At 41.8% G+C, this 25,314-nt stretch overlaps 1 protein-coding gene, 1 long non-coding RNA gene and 1 other non-coding gene across 5 annotated transcripts in view; 1 reads left to right on the top strand and 2 right to left on the bottom strand.

Annotated features, from left to right (window-relative positions):
- The window catches only part of AGGF1 (angiogenic factor with G-patch and FHA domains 1), a 44,355-nt gene extending 27,422 nt beyond the window's left edge, over window positions 1-16,933 (top strand). For both annotated transcript variants that reach the window (XM_067569340.1, XM_067569339.1), the window contains exons 7-14: window positions 44-155; window positions 1,431-1,482; window positions 9,778-9,879; window positions 10,291-10,456; window positions 11,214-11,296; window positions 12,729-12,856; window positions 14,538-14,637; window positions 15,760-16,933. In XM_067569340.1, the coding sequence (XP_067425441.1) occupies window positions 44-155; window positions 1,431-1,482; window positions 9,778-9,879; window positions 10,291-10,456; window positions 11,214-11,296; window positions 12,729-12,856; window positions 14,538-14,637; window positions 15,760-15,960 (944 nt within the window). In that variant the 3' untranslated portion in view covers window positions 15,961-16,933. The remainder of the gene's footprint in view (window positions 1-43; window positions 156-1,430; window positions 1,483-9,777; window positions 9,880-10,290; window positions 10,457-11,213; window positions 11,297-12,728; window positions 12,857-14,537; window positions 14,638-15,759) is intronic.
- On the bottom strand, window positions 16,912-23,456 carry LOC137167249 (uncharacterized). 2 transcript variants are annotated; one of them, XR_010924070.1, is made up of 4 exons: window positions 23,173-23,456; window positions 22,340-22,446; window positions 21,715-21,815; window positions 16,912-19,175 (listed from the first exon to the last, which is right to left on the bottom strand). It is a non-coding gene; the product is annotated as an uncharacterized lncRNA (long non-coding RNA). The 2 variants fall into 2 exon arrangements; XR_010924071.1 differs by lacking the exon at window positions 21,715-21,815 and having other exon boundaries at window positions 23,173-23,446.
- LOC137167263 (small nucleolar RNA SNORA47) lies at window positions 19,496-19,616 on the bottom strand. The gene has a single exon (XR_010924076.1). It is a non-coding gene; the product is annotated as a small nucleolar RNA SNORA47 (small nucleolar RNA).
- Window positions 23,457-25,314: the final 1,858 nt, after the last annotated feature.

Below are 25,314 nucleotides of genomic sequence, written 5' to 3' on the forward strand. Positions count from 1 at the left end.
GTAGGCTTTGCTTTTTACTAATGCTTATTTGTTATAAATATAGATGAAGAGAGAATTTGGCCTCCCTGTATCAGAGTAATTGTAATTAGATCACCAGTACTGCAGACTGGATCACTTTATATCATCACGGCTGTGAAAGCTGCTACAATTGGAAGGTAAATTTGACTGGAATCTATGCAGTCCTGGTTCATGTCTGGCATTGAAAAGTTGTGTGATGAGTCATGAGGTTTCTGTTCATCTTCTTTCATTAGTAATTCTGAAGTTTGGTACAGTATTAACCAGTAAGATTGCAAATGAGTGCAGTGTGATTGACTCTAGTGAGTTCAGTGAAAGCTAGTGTCACCTTCCAAAGGTAAATAACTTTGAGGCCACTAAGTGCTTCTTTCACAAGTAAAAATATATACTTCAGAAATTCAGAGTGAAGCATGTCGGATATTTTTGATGGAACCCTGGTCTCTTCACACATTCAGATTCCAGCAGGGTTGACTCAACTCTTCATCTCTCTGAAATACATAAATTGAGTTTGTTTATTTTGCATGGGTATCTTTTGGATGAGATCTTCAAAATGTCCTGTCTGCTCCTTGTGGATATCAGAGTTCTCTTGGATGCATTTTATGCAAGAGTAGTGATATGCCCAGTGGTGTTTGCCAAAATTTCTCCTTCAGCTGTATAGTGTGCTGGTGGCATTTTGATGGTGCTATATGTATATAGGATTTGATTCTACAAGCTCAGTAAATGGACATTGCAATATGCACCTGTGTGGAGATTGGAGAAATTCCCCCTAACTCTCAACTTGTGTCCCCAGGTCCTTTAGTAGCTGTACAGTCACTCAGTTACTACAATAGGCTCCCCGACTATAATGGCAGTCCACTATATGGGAATTTTGGCCAAGGGATCTAGGGTAGTTTATAGTTCCAATGGTCATATCCCCTGACTGATGCTAGAAATGCATACTTTTGTCCTAAATACCACTGTGGAGACCAACTGAAGAGCACAAAGGATGCAGGATTCCCCTGTGTGGCCTCGTCACAATCCAAGCCATTTTCTTACAGGCCTTGTGTCTTGTGTGGGATCAGCATTTCTCCCTGATGAGTGTTTAAAGATTCAGCTTTATTGTATGTTAACTGTCTGATGCTTGGGTTAGTATTTATAGAAAGAAGTAACAAGCACAATAACATAATTTATCCCCATCATATATTGCATCACAATAGCTTTCTGTAAAGGTTCTTGATTAATTCAGAAAGGACTATTGTGATTTGATATTACAATTTGTATGAAGTATGTATCTTGTCACTGATTTATATTAAAAACTTTAAGAAATTAAACCAACCAAATTAATGTGAAGTATCTCAAATCTCTCTGGTACAATGATGTAAGCTACAGAATTATGAATGACAAAAATCAAGTTAATTAACTATCTGTTTTTACAGAGAGAAAGATATGGAACATACCCTCCAGATTCCAGAAGTTGGAGTCAGTAAGGTAATTCTTAAATTCAGTTATTTTTGTGTTCTCATAGATCAAGGAATTTAAAAGAACACTGTCAAAAAACTAGGCCAAAATTTTTGTTTGTGTCTTGCCAACCCTTATATTAAAAAGTATTTTGTAATCAATCTTTGAGTAGAGGAATGTTTTAATAATTTCCCTGCAGATTTGGAAACAGTGCAGCACTGTCCCAGTGAATGTAAAACAAAGTAAAACTGACCAAAACCAGCAATTTAATTTGAACTTTGAAGTTGAGTGAAATGAAAAACTTAAAAATCCACAATATAAATGTTGATTTTTTTTTTTTTTGAATTCTTTGAGTTAGCTGAGATATTGTATGTGTAATGATATTACATGTGTAATGGCATATTTGGGACAACTAGTTAGTATTTAGGATTACTAAGAAAAGCAATATGAAATGAGAACATTGATTTCAAGTTTGACATTTAGGCTATGTCAACACCCTTTACACCTGTAAACTATTGTAAATAGGATTCAGACAGAACCAGATAAGCTATTTAAACAAACTAGATCTACCAGTTTTCTTTTGCTTGTAGTATTTGAAACTCATTTTACTGAATCTGTTTCCTGACAGTCACTCCAGTTAATCAGCCATGCCATTTACCAGCATCCCAATTAAGTGGTTTCCACTGAAAATAGTGAAAATCCATTTTATATTGGTAGTATCATAAGTCTGGAAGGAACCCTACTGGAAGGAAAAAGTCCAATCTTGTCCTATAATCCTGTTCATAAATGTATCAAGCTCTATTTTAAAATTAGTTAGGTTGTTTCCCCCACTGTTCCTATTGGAAGATAGTTCCAAAACCTCACTCCTCTGATGGTTAAGTGATTGATGACTATTAATGAACCTTTGGGAAAGTATTGTGTGTATCAGGAATATATAGCAGCCCAATATAGAGATGTTAATGCTATTTTTCATAATCCTGATTTTTACATGTAATTATGAAATTATTAAATCAGGTTTTAAATCTACAAAGTGTGCACATTTTAAAAAAAGTGAGTCTGTCTCATCACGGCTTGGGTCCGACCAACAGCCCATAGTGTGGGGTCTCATTCTTTACCACCACCCTTGTGGCACGTGTGCAGACTGTGCAGTGAAGGTCTGATAAGAGGCACACCACAATGATTTTGAATCATTTGGGGCATTGTTAGATTCATGGGTGCACAGTTGGTATGTTGTGCTCTAACTGCCCCATGTGGACCCTGCTGGACATGGAGTGCACTAGCAGGCGCCACACTGGACAACTGGAGTGCAACATGCAGCTTGTGGCTTGAGCTGTGAATCCTGCACCCCAAACTCCATTGACTATCACTGCAGCTTGCCTTGTATCAGATCCTTGCTGCATAGTCTGCTGGGGGGAGAAACCAGAAGGACAGGAGGAGAGAGGGAACATAACAAAGGAGGAGGATCATCCAGGAAGGTGCTCCAGGCCCAGGACTACCCAGTGTAATTAAAGGCTTTAGGTGGCATTAGAGGGTAGCTTTCCTAGGGCCAATCCTACCATTTTCCCTGTTTTGGGGGTGGCAGGTTCAGGGACACAACAAGGGAGGGTCAGCTACCTCTTGACCATAGAGTGGAGGGGTGTTGGGGGGGCAAGGCTCCTGGTTCTTTTTCAAGTGCTTGCTCATGTTGATTTCAAGTAGGTGTGTGTGCACGCCACATGCACAGCTGTTGGAAGCTTTTTCCCCAAGTGGTATTTGTAGAGTCAGCTCTGGTGCCCCCTGGAGTCGCACCATCATGGCACCCAATATAGGGCCCTGCTGACACCCTGCCTCTTCCGTTCCTCCTTACTGCCCATGACCGTCGCTGGAATATTGCTCTTCCCTTGCCTCAGCAAGCTCTTCCTCTTTTCATACATATCTGTAAATAGTTTACATTAATGTTAGTAGTGATAGATTAGTATAGATAGATTAGTAAGGATCCTGCTTATCAGGATCTTCCCCCCCCCCCCCCCCCCCAAATCCCGATCCCCAGGGCATGCCTCAGTCCCTTGGCTTTAAGCCATGTGGGGCCTGTAAGAAACCTATGCCAAGAAATGATCTGCATTCAACCTGTCTCAAGTGCCTTGGAGAGATCTATCAGAGGGATCGCTGCAAGATCTGTGGGGGTTTCCACCCCAGAACCAAAAAAGAAATAATCCAGGACTTAAATTTATCCTAATGGAGGCAGGTCTCTGATCCTCAGAGCAAAAGCCAGTGGAACCAAGACCCAGCACTTCGGCTTCGTTGTGGAGCACGCCAGCATCCGTAAGAGATATGGCACTGAGGAAGGACGCTTAGCACCAGCATATATCACTGGCACCCAGGGATGCTTCACATGGCGAGACATGGCACCACTCTCAATCCCTGGTCCTGCATAAAAAGCAAAAGAAGGTAGATAGGATGCTCGCCAATGCTGAAAACACGTGGGCATAAAGGCATGAGTGCTGTGCAACCCACGTCAGGCCACTCCAGTCACGGACCCTTGGTACCATTGACTCCGGCAATGCTGATGTGTAGTGCCCTTGAACTCCCCACCCAAGGAGAGCCACGAGGAGGAGTTTCAGCTCCCCTTCATAGCTGAGACCTTTGAGGCAGCGAGAGAGCTCATAGAGGGCATGACACTGACATCCCCTACTGGGTGGTATCAAGACCAGGACCCCAGACCTTTGGGTTCAAAAAAGCTCCTGGTATAGTCTATAGACAAGCTGTCCATGATGCCACAGTTGCCCTCCCCGCAACACTACTCACCTGGCACCGGAGGCGGAGTCATACAGGTCAAGAAGGAACTGGCACCGTTCAGGCAGACAGCAGATGGTTGAGATGGCACAACCCCTCTCTGTGCCTTGGCCTCCCCAGTGGCAGATGCCGGCCCAATTGCCATTCTGGACTCCGTGGGCATTCCACCAGGCACAGGGGTCTCACTCTGAACAGTTGCTCTCTTGTTTCCAAGAGCAGAACCCTACCAACTCATGCAGTTGGGAACATACCGTATAGCACCGAACCCGGCATTGAGCCTGGCACAGAATAGGACCTTGACTTTGGCACTGAGGACAAGGAACCAATACCACAGGACCTCTTGGATGCCGAAGGTCAAGATAGGGCACGGTGCCCGTCAGAGCTGCTGCTGGTGCTTCATCCCTGGATGGAGCAGAAGAGGCTGCGCCTACTGTGGCTAATAGCAGGGCTCACCAGGACCTGTTGCGCAGGGTGGCACAGAACATGGGGCTCCAAATAGAGTAGGTCTCGGAGAGTGAAGACTCCATGGTTGATATTTTAGCCCCAGTGAGTCCCTCCATAGTTGCTTTGCCATTAATAAAGACCGTAAGTGACACGACGAGGTCACAATGGCAAACTACAGCCTCTTTGCCTCCTACGGCAAAGAGGGTGGAGAGAAAATACTTTGTGCCCTCCCAGGATCATAAGTACCTTTACACCCATCCTCCACCGGGATCGCTTGTAGTGGTGTATGAGCGTGAGAGGCTGGGTCAGCAGGGCCCCATGCCAAAGGCCAAAGATGCTAAGAAGTTGGACCTTTTTTGGTAGGATGGTGTACTCTACTGGGGGGCTCCAACTCCGCATTGTTAACCAGCAAGTGATCTTAAGCAGGTACACTTTTAACTCTTGAGGTTCCATCTCTAAGTTCGTGAAATCAATACCACTAGACTCCATGTTGGAATTCATAGCCCTAGTAGATGAGGGTAAGGCAGCATTCCAGGCAGCAATCGTCTTGGCAGATGCAGCAGCTCATACCATGTCATCTGGCATAGCCATGCAAAGAAGTTCTTAGCTACAAGACTCGGGCCTCCCTCATGAGTTCCAGCAAACTATTCAAGACCTCCCCTTTGAGGGACCAGCACTGTTCTCTGAACAGACTGATTCTAAACTTCAAGGTAGCCCATGAGTCCTTAAGGCTATGAAGTCCCTAGGCCTTCACACTCTGACACCTCAACGGAGATATTTCAAACCTCAACCCCTGCCTGGGTTTTATCAATCCCAACGTAGGCAAGACTATAATCTAAAGAGGGGTAAGAATTACAGGAGGAGGCCTCCTCACGTTTCCTCCAGTCAAAGGCCTGGACTGCGAGGCAATTCTCCAGTTCCAAACAAAACTTTTGAGGGTGCACTTCAGGACAATGCATCAATCAGAGACTTGGATCCACCACCCTTTTTATATTCGGACTGCCTATCTCATTTCTACCATGCATGGGCCCAGATCACATCAGAATGCTGGGTACTATGCACCGTGGAACTGGGTTACTCGCTCCAATTCTCTTCCATCCCTCTTCAGGGATCCCTCTCATAAGCAAATTCTACTACAAGAGGTGCAAGCTCTCATAAGAATAGGAGCGGTTGGAGGTTCCTTGGGAGCTGAAGAGCAAGAGATTTTATTCCCGATATTTCTTAATCCCAAAAGCCAAAGGCAGGTTCAGACCCTCCCTGTGAAACCTCAACAAATTCACAAAGAAGCTGAGATTCCACATGGTTTCTTTGGCCTTCATTATTCCCTCTCTGGATCCAAGGGATTGGTGTGCCACACTCGACTTGCAGGACACGTACTTCCATGTGGTCATCGTCCCAAGTCGCAGGAGGTTTCTCTGATTCGAAGTCAGTCGGACCCACGATCAGTTCACAGTCCTACCTTTTGGCCTATTTGCAGCCCCTTGTGTATTCAGCAAGTGTATGGCAGTAGTTGCTGTGTTCCTGAGGAAGTGGAAGGTACAAGTCTATCCTGATCTTGATGACTGGCTAGTCCAGGGATGCACCATGGTGCAGGTGGAGGCAGATGTGAACCTTATAAGGTCAACATTTGACAGTCCTGGGGCTCTTGGTAAATGAGCAAAAGTCGACTCTCACACCAATGCAGAGGATAGAATTCATTGAAGCTGTGTTAGACTAATGTCAGGCCAGGGCATTCTTCCCAGAATCTTGTTTCCTGTCCCTATGTGGCATCATAGAGGACTTAAAACGGTACCCCATCACCATGGCTCAAAATTGCCTGAAGCTATTAGGGCACATGTGTAGTTCAGCATGCAAGATTATGCCTCAGGCCACTTCAGGCGTGGCTAGCCTCAATGTATCATCTGTCTTGGGAACACACAGAGTAGTCTCATTTTCCTCCTCGGTAATTGAAACCCTAGATTGGTGGCTCAACCTGTGCATGGTATGCGGAGGAGTACATTTCTCCACACATCACCACTCCCTGTGCCTACGGACGGATGCCTCGGTGATGGGCTGGGGAGCTCAGGACTCAGTCTTTGGTCTCACGCAGAGCTCTTATTCCACATCAGTGTAAGAGAATGGAGAGCGGTACAGCTGGCCTGTCAGGCCATACCAGTCCATCTGGAAGGCAAGTGTGTTTCAGTCACAACAGACAATACAACAGTGATATTTTATATAAACAGACAGGGTGTAGCACACTCCTTTCCCCTGTGCCAGGAAGCCCTTAGACTATGGAATTTTTGCATTGCTCGATTGAAACACCTGGAGGCATCCGCCCTTCCTAGAGCTCAGAACAAATTGGCGGACAGCCTCAGCAGATCCTTTTTCAGTCACAAGTGGTCTGTTCGCCCAGATGTGGTGAGCAACATCTTCCAAAAATGGAGAGTTTCCTGCATAGACTTGTTCACAACAGGGCTCAGCAGGAAGTGCCTGCAGTTCTGCACCTTCCAGAATCACAGAATCAATTGCTGATATATTTCTCATCCTGTGGACGGGGCAGCTGTTCTGTGTGTTCCTGCCTATCCCACTCCTTCACAAGGTTCTGCTGAAGATCAAGAAGGAAGGATCCTCTGTGATTCTGATAGCCCCAGCTTGGCCACTTGTACACCAATACTTGTACACCATGCTTAACTTCTCAGTGGAAGCCCCAATCACTCTGCCTTTAGTTCGGGACCTGATCACCCAGGACAATGGCAGCCTTCAGCACCCCAACTGTGAGTCTCTTCATTTCACAGCCTGGAAGCTCCATGGCTGAACCCTCTGGAACTGGCATGCTCAGAACCAGTTAGAGAGGTCCTCCTTAGAAGCAGAAATCCTTCCACGAAGGCCACTTGCCTAGCTAAATGGCAGAGATTTTTTTTTTTTATTTGGGTGGCTCAGAAGGGCATCCCACCTATGTTGTCTTCAATACCCTCTATCTTGGACTGTTTGTTACATCTGAAGCAATAGATGTCATCAATAAAAGTCCACTTGGCTGCCATATTGGCACTTCACCCGTGGGTTGCAGGCCATTCAGTCTTCACTAACCCCATAGTTGGGTGTTTCCTTAAGAACCTGGACAGGCTATATGCTCATATACATCAGCTGATTTCCGCAATGGAACCTTAACCTTATGCTGTCAAGGCTGAAGGTATTTTCATTTGAGCCCTTAACAACAGCTATCTATCTACCCTGGAAGATAGCTTTTCTAGTGGCCATAACTTTGACCTGGAGGGTGTCTGAACTCAAGGCTCTCATGTCGGAGTCTTCTTACACAACTTTCTTCAAGGACAAGGTTCAACTTTGCCCTCACCCAGCCTTCCTTCCAAAGGTGGTTTCCAAATTTCATACAAACCAAGACATATTCCTCCCGGTCTTCTACCCAAAACCACATGCCAATAGTTGGGAGCATGGGCAGCATTCTCTGGATGTCAGGTGTGCCTTGGCCTTCTATATTGAGAGGACAAAACCATTCAGGAAAACACCACCACTTTTCATAGCAATAGCAGCTAGAATGAAAGGCCACCCTGTTCCATCTAAAGAATTTCTTCATGGATCACATCGTATATGCAGACGTGTTATGACTTGGCAAGGGTGCTTGCCCCAGCATTGACAGCTCATTCCACAAGGGCACAGGCGTCTTTGGCGGCATTCCTGGTCCAAGTCCCAATCCAGGACGTTTGCAGAGCAGCAACCTGGTCATCTATTCATACCTTCGCTGTACTCTACGCTATTAAACAACATGCCAAAGATGATGCTTCTTTTGGCAGAGCAGTACTACAATCTGCGGGGCTTTGAACTCCGATCCCTCCTCCAATGTAACATCTTGAGGGTCACCTACTTAGAATCAACATGAGCCAAACACTCTCAGAAGAAGAAATGGTTACTAACCTTCTGTAACTATTGTTCTTCAAGACGTGTTGCTCATGTCCATTCCAAGACCCATCTGCCTACTCCGCTGTTGGAGTCAGCTGGCAAGAAGGAACTGAAGAGGCAGGGGGTCCGCTGAGCCTTATATATGGCACCATCAGGCGCAGCTCCAGAGGGCACTAGAGACAACAGTGAGGATACCACTAAGGGAAAAACCTTCTGGCGACTGTGCATGAAGTATGCACTCACCGACTTGGAATGGACATAAGCAACGCATCTCAAAGAACAACAGTTACAGAAGGTTAGTAACCATTTTTTTCAGAGGGAAGGGGAGAGAGGTTGTGATTTCTGCAATGGGGGGAGAAAAGAAGTGAGGCCCCAGTTACTCTGTAAGCACTGAATTGCACTGCAAGTGTTCAAATGCTACTCCAGACCCTCTACCCGTATTTAGCTTCGTTAATTGCTGCTGGTCCAAGCAACCTCCCTACTTTTTTTCATAAACATCCGTAAGTCTCAGAACAAGGTTGGCATCTCTTTATTTCTCTGTAACACCATAATTCTTTTTTTATTTACCTCTTGGTGTGAATAACCAAATTCACCAAATCTTTGTTGGCAGTTGAGTTGCTTTAAAATGCCTATCATGCAAGAATCTCAAACTAATGTAGTATAACACCATGAGGTCAGGCGTTATTCTCAGTTTACACATGAGGAAACTAAGGCAGGGAGAAGTTAAGTGACTTACCAGTGGAACCATAGAAAGTTAGTGTCACTAAATTGTTTTCCTTCACCTGCAAATAGTTGGCAGCATTTTGTTGCTTTCTGGATCACTTTTTAATTTACATTTTTAAAAAAAAAAAGATTAAAATAAAATCATTAAAAACCTCCAGGTTTAGCCATCTCATAGAACCTAGAGACAGAAAAGATCTATGAGGTCATCTTCATCGATCTCTCTGCCATTGCATGATTGTTCCCTATTGTAAAACTATATGGCCCAATCTACAAAATACTGTTGTGCTTACAATATGGAATTTAGTATTCTAGAGATACTAGTTTCTGTTCATGCACATCTCAATTTGGTCTAGTCAGCCTGCAACTGTGTGACTTAACTTACAGTACCAGAGGTGTGTTAATGGACCACTAAAATAAATCCTGGAATTTGTTGATATATATAAATATGCTGTGCAGTAGAAACATTTTATTTCACTTCTTCTATTTTTCTAGTTTCATGCAGAAGTATATTTTGACCATGAATTGCAAAATTATGTTCTTGTGGATCAAGGCAGTCAGAATGGCACAGTTGTTAATGGAAATCAGATTCTACAGGTGAGCATTGCAATTTACTGTGATTAGGAAACTAGGTACATATATTGTATTATAGAAAAGTATATCAGCCATATGGTCATATTAAAGGAAATTCTGACTTACATATCACCACTGATGATTTTACTGAGTGGCTTTTCTTCAATGCATTGATAATTTCGTTGCTTCTCTGCAGTTTTTAGGTGTACTTGTGGTAAATTTTCATATTTATTTTGTATTAGAAATTATGGGAAATTTGCTCGAGTTAAAAATGTAGCTAGATTACTGAGATACCAATTTAAATGTGTCATTATGTACTAGACAAAACTAAATGACTCACATATAAGCAGTATTCATGAAATACATGTAATGATGCATTTTATCTGTTATTCTAATAAATACAGCTGACAAAATTGTATTATTCTTTTTCTATAGCCTAAAATAAAATGTGACCCCTATGTTCTGGAACATGGGGATGAAGTAAAGATTGGAGAAACTGTACTATCCTTCCACATACATCCTGGCAGCGACACCTGTGATGGATGTGAACCAGGACAGGTCAGAGCACATCTTCGTCTCGATAAGAAAAAGGAATCTTCTGGTAAGTGATAATATTGCTGGATATGGTATTGACAGTAACTCTTTTCATTACAAAATTAATTGAAAATAAAATAGGATGTAAAATAGTTACCCGTTTTTCTGAACAAGGTAGTCGTATTTCAAATAGTTACAAAAAAGAAAACTGTTGTCAACTGGGTACATTTCTATACTATGTGGTGTATTTTCCTCTCAGTACATATACATAGAGTATATATATATAAATACATATGTTAAAAGATTTGTGTTATTTAGAAGCATTGTGTTCTTGAAATTAACTTGTAACAGAAATACAACAATCCCAATTGTTCATATTATTGCAGCTACCAGTTTTTGTTTAGGATCTAGGAACACAAAAATAAAACAAAGGAATCTTAAATCTATTATATCCAGTGGTTATACTATTATTATTTATTATTTGGCTTATGTAATTCAGTCAAGCCAAGCTACAGCATTCTTATCAGCGATGTTCAAGCCACAGATCTCGGTCAAACCGGTTCCGGGATGATTCTCTAGTAATAGGTGGACACTTAAAAGTCCTCCAGCTGAATATTGAAGGGTTGTCTGCTGCCATGCTGGAACTTATTGGTGTCCTGACAAAGGAAGTGCTTGTACTCAGTTGTATTGATAATTCATCATTTTAGCAGCCATAAAACAACACTAGTTAGAACAAAATTTTCTACAATATTAATTCTGTCTATACTTCAAAACAGTGTTACTTTATTAGCCAATTAAATCTGGTGTTGTGTTCTCCCTTTTAGCTTGTCCAGCACTGAGCAAAGAAGAGAGAGAAATAGTTAGAAGAAAAGCATTAAAAAAAATACGGGTAAAATATGGTTTACAGGTAAGTTCACAATAAAAGTGTTTACGAAGTGCTTGAACTTTGTGGAGTTTGTATCTACTCTGTGATTCCTAGTTTAAACACTATATTTTAATAGGGAAAGTTTTCAAACATGCAACTTTTTAAAAGTATGCTGATTTAATGAGACCTTCTAGTCTTACACACTAATTATAGCGGCTATCTTATAAATAAATATCTTCCAAAGAGGAAGAGACGTGGGGGGGATGGAAGTTCTGTCATGGGGGCTCAGGCAAAAAATGATCAGTTGTAGTGATTTGAGAGTAAAGCCAGATTTCTGCCCCTTTGAAGATGAGAGATCCTGTGATTTGCTTACTACAAGCTGGGAAAGGAGCACTGAAGTTCAGCAAAAGCTAGAGTTGGAAGGAGGAAGCCTGAGGAATAAGGAAGGAGAAAAAGGAAAAGCAATGGAGAAGAAATGATGGGAGGAGAGACAGGATTTTAAAATATATATATTAAATGTCTCTTATTTCCACCATCTCATAAAGAAATACTTGAAGTGTTCTGAAGCTTATCTGAAGGTTCTTTGGGTCTCACTTAAGCAGTTATCTTAAAAGATGCCATGTTTTAACTATTGTTTTATTTTTTTCCATGCTATAGTACAAAACTGGGGGTGTGGGGGCATAATATTGTTTCAGTCAATAGTGTAGCATATATATCCATCTCTCTCTCTCTCTCTCTCTCTATGTGGTGCATGTGTTGTGTACACACACATAATGTGCATATATATAGGCATGCTACAGGTCTGTGTGCATGTATTTATATACACAGGCTGTATTATATATATAACGTGTGTGTACATGTGTGCATTCTAAAAGGACATTTTAGAACCAAACCTTAACATGGAGTCACAACCAGCTCCTCTGTAGTGCACATTCATGTGGGGAATAGGATGTCTTCAGGGTCCTTTGACTTTAGTAACTAATCAAATGTCATCAACACAGAACCTGTACAAGTATAGAATCTCAATTATTCTGTAGAAATTGACAATAATGGGTGGCAAGATTCCTGGGTAGCAAGATTCCTGGGACACTACTCAGAGATATAAAATTGCAGCACATGAAATTCCCAGTGGTTTGTCAGTATGGTTTTGCGCGTAATATGAGGGATTTGACTCTTCATGCCAGGAGATCACATGCATTTAATTACTGCAGGAACATGGTACTATAGAGAGATTATATTGTTTTAATTAAACTGTCATAAAACTGATGTATTTGCTAATAACACATCATGTGATGGTGGCAGCATAGAATTACTGAAGTAGAATTCTATAGTATTTAGTCATGAGGTTTTGAATTAATAAAATATGGTGAAGCTATTCTAGTTTGGTGAAAAGTAAAACAGGTTTCAAAAAATTAGCATTTTAAGCCAGTCACTAATATCTCTTTGCCCCATTGGAATTCTTGTGTTTGTAAAGAATACAGACTATGAAGACAACAAAGCAGTGAAAAATCCAAATTACAAAGACAGAGCAGGAAAACGCAGGGAGACCATTGGAAGTGAGGGGACATTTCAAAGGGATGATACTCCAGCTTCTGTCCATCTGTAAGTGTGTAAAAACTTATTCCATGCTCTGCTGATACACAGCAAACCTTTTGTGCACATTTATAGGTGGTGATAAAGTGAATTTATAATGGTAACCTGTTTTGATATCAGTTGGGCTGAACATACAGTGTAAGAGAGCTCTGTAAAATAATATATTAGGTTACTGCACTGACTCCCAAATTCACATTAGGCTACCATTAACCCACACAAAAAACTTTAACTTTGCATAAGTCAAGGAAATAACCAGTTAAACTACATTAATATCCACAACAACCTCAGTTCCTGTGCCTTATCAATTGTAACATCCACACTTATAGAATCATAGAATATTAGAGTTGGAAGGGACCCTCAGGAGGTCATCTAGTCCAACCCCCTGCTCAAAGCAGGACTAACCTCAGCTATATCATCCTTCTTCAGACTCTTCATCCAGAACTTCCTTTCATCTCCAACATGCAACCACTCAATGCAATATATCCATTTCTTCTAAATCACATTGTTTCACACACTTAATTATGACAAGTCATAATCTCACCAAGATTATCCGTAAGATTCTGTATTTGAATGTGGTTTAGAGGAATTGAATGTATGCAATTATGGGGAGCAGTATGTTGAAATTTCAAGGAAGTATGTTGTGGCAAATAAGCCTTTGAGGATTATGAAGTTTGGGTGGTAAGGCATGAGATATTGGCGTTGCTCTGGATGTTAAGGTAGCCTTAACTGGTGATATCCCTGTTTTTTCTTCTGATTATATTTGTAGAATATACCTTTGAGCCAAACCTAGTTATAAGGCAACAAAGTATTTTTGTGTAGACATTTCCTATTGTGCTGTTTAAAGAGGAGATTAATGATAAACCCAGGGCACAGGAAGACAAGGCAAGTAAAGGCTGTCAAATGGGTAAACTTGTAGGTAGGACACTAGGGCTTGGTGGACACAAGAGGGTTTTGATGGTTGTCATGATGGAAGCCGAGAGAGGTTGGTGGTTTGGGATAGGGAAACCAAGGGCTCTGGATATGGGATGTGTAGGGTTTGTAATGATAGTACAGGGTGTCAAGCTGCCAGGGACTTAACCTGTACAGTGAGGATCTATGGAGGCAATTAATTTGGGGAACAAAAGTTACTATTGACAGAGACAACCTGTGCCTGCTGATAGTGGGAGAGGTAGAGTGAGGGGAGCCGGCTTCAGCAGTGTTACCGAGCATGCTCCATCCATGTGAGCATGCTCAATACAAGCCAAGCAGCAAATGTGGGGGGGGGAGGCACATAACCCCACATGCCTCCTCCATGCATCGCTTCTGACTGCTGATAATTTTTTAAATTTTTGTTAATGAAAATATTGCTAGCCACGATTAGAACAAAACCTTCACTTAAAATGACAATTTTCACAACAGAGACTAAATCGATTTTAGTGAGGCTAGTGTATACTACAAAAAGGTCACTTCATTCTTAAAACAGATTTTGTGAATTCCAACAGAAATTGAACAAAGTTTCAGCATAGTCTAGAGGCAGACATGAACATATACAACCCCTCATGCTTGCATACCATGCTTGCAAGTGCAGTTGCCTAGTTTGCAGGAGCAGCAGTTGTGCACACACTTGAAAATTTGGCCCCAGTTAGAAATAGAGTTAAAATTCTGTGTTTTGTCCCTTTTGTGTATTAACTAACTTTAATTTCCTTTAAAGTGAAATCAGTGATAGCAACAAAGGTCGTAAAATGCTGGAGAAGATGGGATGGAAAAAAGGAGAAGGGCTAGGCAAGGATGGCGGCGGAATGAAGGATCCAGTAGGTTATTCGACTTTTGCTTTACAAGTTACACAGAAATATAAAAATTCATTTGCACTGAAAATGCTAGTTTCATTATAAGTCATGAGGAACTTACAGGATTTCAGAGAACTGGCTGTGGGGAATTTTAGCAGGGCAGTTACTTACTATTAAATTATTAATCATGTATTTTGAAATTATATATCAATAGTTGCTGTGCTTCTTGGGAAAATGTTAGCAGTGTGTATATTGTTTGTTAGGGAATTGAGGTTGGGGCTGGGGGAGATAAGACAGCTAATCACTAGGTCAGTTAATGTTTCACACACAGCCTAGAGGAAGACTGAAATTTCTTTTTTGTTCCACCTATTATCGAGGGCATGCAAATATTTTAGAAGAGAGACTCTGGATAAGATACTTTGCTGTGCCTCGCAGTGGCGTAGCTCAGAACTTGCAACCAGTGGAGGGAGGAGTGGAGAAGACCTGAGGTGGCTTTAAGCCACTGTTGCATTCTTCCAGTTTTGGGCTGCCCTGGCCTCCTTCCCGCAACTCCCACCAAAAAAGTGCAACTTCGAGAGCTGTGGGAAGTTCTGTTCAAGTTCCGGTTGCCTACGGGCAGCCGAGCTGCCCAGAATCTGTGCAGCACTGTTTTGCTGCACCTCCCCCAATGTACCCCTTCTGCACCCTGCACAGCTGCTATGCCAGGGCTTACAAAGATGAGAGGGTCCTCGTGGGGCAGCAGAGTGCGGACTGGGGAATAGATATGGGATTTGGATTTTAGGGTAGTGGGTGCTATGTTATAGTCAGAATCTGGCACGTGCAAGGAAAAGAAGAGGGTGGACTGTGCCTCACAGATCTAAAAAATAAACTGTTTGCATCCTCGTGTTTGTTTACATCGTTCAGCATCTAACAAGTTCAGGGTTTGGGGTTTGTTTTTTTGCAGCTCTCTAAAATGAATTGTGTGAGTAGCAGACTTACTAACACGAATTCAGTGTTCTTCAGGTTGTATGTATTCTTGATTTTGGGTATTTTTATTTTTGGAGCCTAAACAGAATAACAGGTTTCTTAATGTTGCAAAACTTGATAGATGTACAGTAATGTTGAAGTATGGAATTCATAATTAACACTTTTCAATATGTTTGACAGATCCAGCTTCAGATACACAAGATGCATGCAGGCTTGGGTACAAGTAGACCAGCTTCAGTTGAAGATGTTCAGATTGTCAAAAGCAAGAACAAAAAGAACTGGGATAAAGCAAGAGAGAGGTTTGCTGAAAGCTTCCAGGAAGCTAAAACACAGAAAGATGCACCCAAAGTTATGCCTTGGGTTAGAGGGACTACAGAATGAAATGCTGAGTTCCAGAGCAGGATGATTCATGTATATAAAGAGTTGGAGAGAATTTATTTTTTGCTAAATTAGAAGTTGGGTGATAAGTAATATACAGATGTGAATACTCTCAAGATTGAAAGATGTATACAAGTTTAACTGTAGTCTTATTTGGTTTATACTAGTGTTCACGCTTTTTTAAAACACTTTTAAATGAATAAGCAATGAATAAATCAGACTGATGCAGGTTTTGCTTAGAGGGATGTTCAAATGAAAGTGCTTGAATGTGATGCTCGTTAAGGGAAGGAATTTTCTTTGTGTGTTTATTTTTTAACACAATAGTCCACTGAAATTAAAACTATTTTCTGATTTGCTTTTAATGGTTCAGACTTATGCAGATTATTTTTTTAATATTCTAACAAGCAAAAAACCCGACAAAACCATGCAAGAGATTTTTAAATGCTGCCTTTTCCTCTCTTGTGTATGTCTGGTCCAAATTGCTTTGAAATTTAGCAAGAGGCACACCACAACTAAATTCATACAGTTCAGTACTGATCACATGCATCTCAATTTACTCTTCATATATGAAATTAAATTCCTGATATTTTTAACAATCCCTGTCTACTTTGTATTTCTAAATACTGTGTTCCATGAAATAAATGGCCACTGTTGGTAAAGGAATAATGTTCAGAGGACAGTTTGTAGTAAAGTCATTTTCTTCTGTGAAGAATCTGTTGTCCGACTTGTGTAGTAAATCTGTAACATACCATTTTAGAAGGGGGTATGTTCAGAAACCCGCTGTCTAAGAGTATTAAAGTATTTATTATCCTCTTGAGGCTGGCTGTTCTGATGCACCCATTGCTGGCAATGGAGCTTACATGCCAGGGGAAAAAAAATCATCCTTTCAGTGCAAAAGGATTGCAAAACAAACTGAAAACTTGATATTTATTGACTATGTTCTTAAACACAATAAACAAAATATTGTCAATTTAAATTGTGTGATTCTTGACATTAACTTATCAATATGTTGGATGTGGGAGTTCTCTTCAAAATTAGGACACTTTCCTAATTATTTTCATTCAGGTTAAAATGTCCTGATATTTCTGCCCCTGGAAAGGGGGACCAGTGAGCAGACTTAACATCCACCTAGTTTACCACCGCTAAACTGTCCAATAGCAAATAGACTGCTGAGGCCAGAACAGCTGCCAGTCATTCATCTTAGCATTTCTTTTCTTCATCACAGCCACAGGAGGGTATAATGAAATAACCATGCTTTGATTAATGTTGTAGTTTAAAGCCTTTGTTTAATAATCTGAAAGCAGCGACTGAAAAATACCTCGCTCAGAGCTAATATTTTGAACAGTTATTTCTCGAAATGCTCGACTGTCCATAGTAACTGTTCAATTCTGTAATATTTTGATGTCTTCAAAGATAATTTAACATTAGTCTTTGTACACAATATTGTTATATAATCTACAGGTAAATTGAAGACATCACAATTACCAGAATAGTTAAGTGCTAGCACTTTTCTGTAAGACTATATTCCATGGTAACAAATTAACATAGTCATTTCTGAAGCTGTAGCTCCAGAAGTGTGACTTGTATTCCAAGGCATTCTGAAGCTTTTGTTATAGTTAAGGGAGGAACTTAATTTTCCAAGTATCCTTTTTAAAAAAAAAAACAAAAAAACGTTACTAGAAAAATGCAACAAAATAGTTTGTAAAAAAAGATGTTATTTCTTAAAGGAGAGGTTTGATCTGAAATGAGGAAAGTACTTTCCTTGCAAAGAGAAATGTATTCCTGTCCATGCATATGCAGTAAGAACCTGGTGAACCTGCATCACCACAACAAAGGAATTACAGGTACTGTATTTCACTGCTGCTAGCAAATACTTACTTTTCAGATCAGTGGTTCAGGCAGATAATCATGTAAATCAGTTATGTCCAAAAACTGGTTTGCTTGTCAACCTCATAGGTCCCTTGAAAATTTTTCCTTCAGTACCTGATCCTGCAGTTGTCTTCTTTCAAAGTTCAGATGAAAACAGCACCTTCCCTTTTATTTGCCTATTTCTGCAACACTTTGCCCTTCTAGCATTAGCTAACATTTTTCTCACCCCCTCTGCCCGTGAAGGAAGGTAGCATATATGAAGCCTCATAACTTAGTAAAGGAAAGGGAACTATAGTGGGTGGAAAGGACAAATGAAAAAAAGATAATGCCCCATGCTTGCAAATCTAGAGTCTTGACAGAAATAACCAGATCTTGATATTAAACATTAAATAAAATACCATTGCAAAGACTAGTCAGATTTTACTGTGAAATGACAGTAATGTAACTAAAGTATTCAATTACAATAGAAGCAGTAGTTTTCCCTCTTGGATTGTCTTTCCAAAAGTTTGTTAGAACCTGAGTATTAAGTATTAATTGCTACAGTTTTAAGAGAACTGCTCCACTGCCAATATTTTGTAGATATTTAATAAGTGTCTCACAGTTTGTCTTGAAGGATTTTTGACTTGTACATTCAAAGAGTTCAAATTGATTAAAAGCAATTTGAGTGAAATGTAATTTTACAGAGTAATAGCTTTCTCTCCACTCCTCTTTTGGGAGAAGAGTTGTGTGTAAAGATATACAATGTTAGTTAGATATCTTTTCATTGCTGTAACTTGGTCCATTTTTTCTATAAATGATCATCAGTTTAAAGTATTGAATTAACTCAGAAAAATAAGACAAAAACATCATACCATCCATGGGTGAACATTTTACACACAGCAATCACTCCATATACGACCTCAGTCCTCACAGGAAACCTGCACAAACCTTCAAAAGACAAGTTTGGGAACTTAAATTCATAATTCTGCTGGACACTAAAAACCATGGATGAAATAGACACTGGTTTTATGGCTCATTACAACAATCTGTACCATGTACTACTGCGTGTTAACCTTATTGCCCATTCCATGTTCAGTGGTTTCCTACAGCATGTGTGAATTCCTCATGTTTAGTAATCCGTCCCAAGTTGTATTTAGCTCAGACATGTGGGTTATCTTCCCCAGGCCTGAAGAAAAACACAGTGAAGCTCTGAAACTTGTCTCTTCCACCAAAAGTAGTTGATCCAATAAAAGATACTACCTCATCCACCTTGTCTCTCCATCACTTTAAAAATAGGTCAACAACTGAAAATTTTTGAAAACTAAGTCAATGTAGGTTTGACAAATTCCACAGTGAGTTGTCAGAAGAACCTGTTGAAGGAAAAGCAGTGTTACTCTAACAAACCATCATTTTCATATTTGTGGAGGAGAAATAGCAGATAGAAGTAATCTCTGTTAAATAACCACCTTTTGTCTAAAAGTGGTTTAAACAGCAGGCTACTGTACCAAGTTCCTTACTCAGCACTTATGGTTTGAGTCATAACTCATTGAGTTGAATGAGAGTGTAGCTTAAGTAGAGTGCTAAATAGGGCCTTTGGCTAGACAACCTACTCCCTTAAACTTATCACTATAAAGAACACTTTCCAAAGTAAAACAGTCATCAGGTTGTGCAAGCCATATATGCAAAGGCATTATTGTTTCCCCTCAAGTTACGAGAGGAACATGAGTTGCTTTTGCACTATTTTAATCTTGGAGGCTATAACCAGTAAGACTCAGTACTGGATATAACTGCCTTACCTTCTCAATCCTCCATAAATATTGGTATAGTCTCTCCTGTTAATGAGACCCTTACCCTTTCACCATCAGGCCAGCTCCCAGACTACCGCACTGGGCGGCACAGAATGGGAAGGAGGTAAACATCCTGCAGTGCTGAAGGAACAGGTCCAAGACTGTTTAGAAAGATTGAACATATACAAGTCCATGGGGCTAGATGCAATGCACCCAAGGGTGCTGAGGGAGTTGGCTGATGTGATTTCAGAGCCATTAGCTATTATCTTTGAAAGCTCGTGGCAATTGGGGGAGGTCCCTGATGACTTTAAAAAAAGCAAATATAGTGCCCATCTTCAAGTAAGGGACGAAAGAGGATCCAGAGAACTACAGAGCGGTCAGCCTCACCTCAATCCCTGGAAAAATCATGGAGCAGGTCCTCAAGGAATCCATTTTAAGGCACTTAGTAGAGAGGAAGGTGATCAGGAACAGTCAACATGGATTCACCAAGGGAAAGTCATGCCTGACCAACCTGATTGCTTTCTATGATGAGGTGACTGGCTCTGTGGATGTGGGGAAGGCAGTGGACATGATATACCTTGACTTTAGCAAAGCTTTTGATGCTGATAAGAATACTGTGAGAGACAGTAAGTTAAAGAAGTACGGGTTGGATGAATGGACTATAAAATACATAGAGAACTGGCTAGAGCATAGGGCTCAATGAGTAGTGATCAATGACTCCATGTCTAGCTGGCAGCCGGTCACAAGCGGAGTGCCCCAGTGGTCGGTGCTGAGGCCGGTTTTGTTCAACATCTTCATTAATGATCTGGAGGATGGGGTAGATTGCACCCTCAGCAAGTTTGCAGATGACACTAAGATAGGGGGAGTAGGGATAGGATATCTACCATCTTCCAGGGTACAGAAGGACCTAAACAAACTGGAGGATTGGGCCAAAAGAAATCTGATGAGGTTCAACAAGGACAAGTGCAGAGTCCTGCACTTTGGACGGAAGAATCCCATACACAGCTACAGACTGGGGACCGATGAGCTAGGCAGCAGTTCTGCAGAAAAGGACCTGGGGGTTACAGTGGATAAGAAGCTGGATATGAGTCAGCAGTGTGCCCTGGTTGCCAAGAAGGCTAACAGCATATTGGGCTGTATTAGTAGGAACATTGCCAGCAGATCGCGGGAAGTGATTATTCCCCTCTATTCGGCATTGGTGGGGCTGCATTTGGAGTAGTGTGTCCAGTTTTGGGCCCCCCACTACAAAAAGGATGTGGACAAGTTGGAGAGAGTCCAGTGGAGGACAACAAAAATGATTAGGGGGCTGGAGCACAGGACTTATGAGGAGAGGCTGAGGGAACTAGGCTTGTTTAGTTAGCAAAAGAGAAGAATGAGGGGGGATTTGATAGCAGCCTTTAACTACCTGAAAGGGTGTTCCAGGGAGGATGGAGCTAGGCTGTTCTCAGTGGTGGCAGATGACAGAACAAGGAGCAAAATAAGGTTTCAAATTGCAGTGGGGGAAATCTAGGTTGGACATTAGGAAAAAGTTTTTCACTAGGAGGGTGGTGAAGCACTGGAATGTGTTACCTAGAGAGGTGGTGGAATCTCCATCTTTAGAGGTTTTTGAGCTGCGGCTTGACAAAACCCTCGCTGGGATTATTTAGCTGAGGTTAGTCCTGCTTTGAGCAGGGGGTTGAACTAGATGATCTCCTGAGGTCCCTTCCAATTCTATGATTCTATGATCACCCAGTTATAGAAAAAAGTGTTGCTTTGTCCCAGCACCAGGTGTGAAAACAGACTGGTAAGAATACTGAGCACCAATAAATTTCACTGGAAGCATTACTTGGCACATCTCTCAGAACATACATTTCTAAAGCATTGCATAGAATAGTGAAAGAATAATACTAAAGAATATGGAAATACCTGAAGACAACTACTAGACAAAACTAGAGGGAAAATTAACAGCTATGCCATCATTCACTAAAACTCAGGACAGCACCCTGTTCTGTGCATTTTTGGATCCATATTAGTATTTCAGAAAAGGCTCAGCTGTGTCATATATTTGCAAAGCATTTTTCCAAGACACACAACACTGAATGCATAGGGTTTGTATTCTGGCAGGAACAAAATGTCTTCTTACCTTTGGGGCCTCAATCAGCTGTATCAGATACACATAAGCCACTGAGCTCAATGGCTGAGAATGAAAGAATGCCACCAGGATGAGATGTGGGAGTAGAGCATCTGTTTAAGACAGGATGAACTTTGATTGCAGAAAGTTGCAAACCAGTACGTTTTCTATTATAAGAATGTGTATACACGATATCCTCATGTTACCAAACAGACAGGATCATGCAATCAAAATTTCTGCACTATTGTTCCTGTAGATGGTCAATATTTTTGTTGCAATTGCATGCTGAGACAGACTGAACCTGTCTCTTCAAACATAGAAGGCTCAGCAAAGCAGCTAGATAGAGGACTGGGATGGGTTCTGATTTGTATAATAAAATATTGCTTTAGAACTATCATGTCATGTACATAGATTGCCTATGTAACTACATGTTCTGCTGTTACCTTCACCTTCCCTCCTATTGTTTGTGACTACTCACTTGTTGCACCTTGTTTTAAATTAAAGTGCAAGCTCTGCTGAGCGAGGACCTGTCATCTAACAACTTTGTCCAGCACCTGATACAATAGCACCTCAATCCTGATGGACCTTTGGGCACTAACATAATATAACTAAATAACGAAGGGTGAGCTAAAGATACCTTTTTACCCAGGGCCAGACATACTGTCTCTTGAGATGTTTCATTTTAATGCAGTACTTGGGGCACATTTCTTGGCTTTCCTGTAGCTTTTTCAGCTTCTTTGGGCACTGTAAAAAAAAAAAAAAAAAATCAAATTGTATAAAGTAAGCAAATAGCACAAAATGCTATTTAAAGAATCAAGGTTATACGGTAGGATGCAAGTCTCATAATGAATAAAAAGGAAGTTTGAAAGTAAATATTAAAAAAGGGGTAAACCAAAAACTCTTCAATTCAAAAGCCAGTTGGAAAACTGCCATCAATTTCCAGTGGAGCAGAAGCACCTTAAATTTCCAGCCAGGCAAGTGCGATTAGTGCTGGAGTGCCACAGTTGAGGTGATCACATGGCCCACCCCAGTCCTACCTGAAACACCACCACATTTCCGGCAAAGAACTGTGGTTCATGGGCATTTCTCACACTTGCATCATCGGCCCCGCAACATTTGGCATGTTTGGAGCCCCAGCTCCCGTGGCCAGGGGCTCTACATTACAATGGCAGCTCTCATTCATATTTCTGGCGGGGGGAGAAAAGCTGCACAGCGCGGCAGCCCCCTGCTGTCGGCACAGCCACGTTTCCCCTTCCTTTGTTCAAAGCACTTGGCGCGTTCGTGCTAACCGAGCAGCCCCGTGAGACCGGAGCACATCAGTCAGCCCAGGCTGCAGGCAGGCGCTCACAGCGCCCCATCCGCAGCACAGGACAACAGTGTGCAGGTGCTCCCGGCGCTGTGCAGGATCCCAGCCAGCCAATTCACTCCTGTCCAGTGAGATCTGACCTAGCCCGCAGCAGCAGCACTCACCTAACCATCCGGGGAGGAGGCGGCCTGGGAAACTCTGTCCTCTGCCTCTGCCACAGCTAAGCCGCACGGAGACATTTTCTTCTGCCTGGCAAGCGGATCCCACACGTCATGTGCTTCTCTTAAAGGCATAATGCTCAGTTCCTGACTCGTGCTGGCCACACAAGCACATCTCCAGGGGCTCTCCCCATGTCAGCGAAATAGTAGGCAAACAGAGTAAGGTCTCCCTTCCAAAACCAGCCACAGCAGGCGCAGCGCAGGCATGCACTGAAAATCTGAAATACGCTTATATTTGAAAATTGCTTCCTCCTTCATCTATCTGCCAAGACCTGGGGTCATGGGTCTCTCCCTGCTTAGTTCTTGTGGAGTGATGTTTGCCAGCCTCTCAACTATTGCAGGGAAATCTGAGCATCATAAGCCCAGGTCTTGGCAGAAAAGTAGAGGGGTTTTTAAACACAGAAAATGGGTTAGTAGTTTTTAAGACTACACATCCCCAGTGTGCTGGGACCTGCCATCGTTATTGCAGCTGTTTCAGAGCTGGCATTTGGAGTGGTGCACTAAGGAAGAAAAAGCTTGAGAATTTTCCCTAATTCCTGTTTTGTGTTCATTGCTTTTCACAGCCTATATCAATTATTTGCAAAGCAACTCACAGTGTGGCTTTATGGGGCAGGTGCTGGATTGGGGCTCAAGAGAGCTGGTTTCAATACCTGCTTGAATCTAAAGATAGCAGGAACAGACACAGAAGCAGCCTTAGGAGGTACTGTAGCATTGTGGGGGGAAGGAGAAAGGTAAGGCCAACTGTTTTCCAGCTCCCCCCAGACATACAACTGTCTGCCCCCACTTGTTTCCACCATGGGGGCACTGTACATGCAGTACACCCTGGAGCCATGTGGACTGGGAGAAGAAAGCTGTGTTAGTTACCATTTTATGCTCACAATTTTATCAGGAGTCTTGCCACAGTTGATGTTTTTCTAACGCCCCAGCTCCTGGATGCATGTGATTAGCTGAGAGTCTCTGCTTTAATTAAAAATGAAGTTTTTAGCCCTCAGGATTGAAAAGCTGAAAAACCTGTGACCCAAGTGCATCCTGAAGGCCTGGAAATCAGGCTCAACAGGTGGTCCAGCAGGAACTGGCAACTGTGATTGGTGATCAGCGTCAGACTGCTTTCCACAGCTTTCACTCTGATGTTGTTTCCTCATGGCTGCCTGCTCCAAACCCCTCTTGGTCTCTTCACCTCAGCCTCATTCCACTTGCCCTCCAGGCTCATCTCCCTCCTCTTACCAAGAGAAGTGGTGGATTCGCAATCTCATGATATCTTCAGCTCAAGACAAACTGCCTTTCTGGAAGACACGTTTCAGTGAAACCCAAGTTACTAGGCTCAATACAGGAGTAACTGGGTGAAATTGAATGGCCTGTGATAAACAGGAGATCAGACTAGATGACCTAATGGTGTGTTCTGCTTTAAAAAACTAATTCCCTGCCCTGATCTTTCATCCTATCACTTCAACATCCCCTTTCCTTTGTCTTTCAGTAATCTCCTCCCTCCTCCCCCCCTCCCCCCAAAAATGGTAGCACTAACCTCCTATTTGCCACCTTCACATTGATTATTTTGCTTGAGTGTTACAATCTGTTCCCTTCCACCTGGTCTCTCTCTTGTCACTTTGGATTGTAATGGCAACAAGACAGTTTAGCATTTGCATGGTGCCTAGCACAACTGAGCCCCATGCTCAGTCAGTCTCTAGGTACTACCATCATACCAATAAAAGTTATAATAGTAATAATTTTCTGCCCTGTGACACCATTGGGCAAGTCCCCTAAGCTCGCTGCCTCAATTTGTCAGCTGTACAATGGAGATAATAATACCTCTCTACCTTACAAGGTATTGTGCGGATAAATAAACAATATTTAGTTGGCACTTGTATACTACTGTGATGGGGGCCATATAAATACCTAGTAGACAGACAGAAGAAAATCCCAAGAAAACCAAAAGCAGAGCAAACTACATGACATGATAAGAGTGGTCTAATGAATAGTATACAGAAGTGAGCTTGGTTAAACATCTACTCTCCTTTTCTCGTAATACAAGAGCAAGGCAACCTTTTGTGAAACTCAGTTCAAAGCTGATGAAGGGAAGTCCTGTTTCAC

This window comes from Emydura macquarii, unplaced genomic scaffold (genome assembly GCF_026122565.2).
Source record: "Emydura macquarii macquarii isolate MOO-44397 ecotype Brisbane River unplaced genomic scaffold, CSIRO-AGI_Emac_v2 contig_2897, whole genome shotgun sequence".
NCBI lineage: Eukaryota > Metazoa > Chordata > Testudines > Chelidae > Emydura > Emydura macquarii.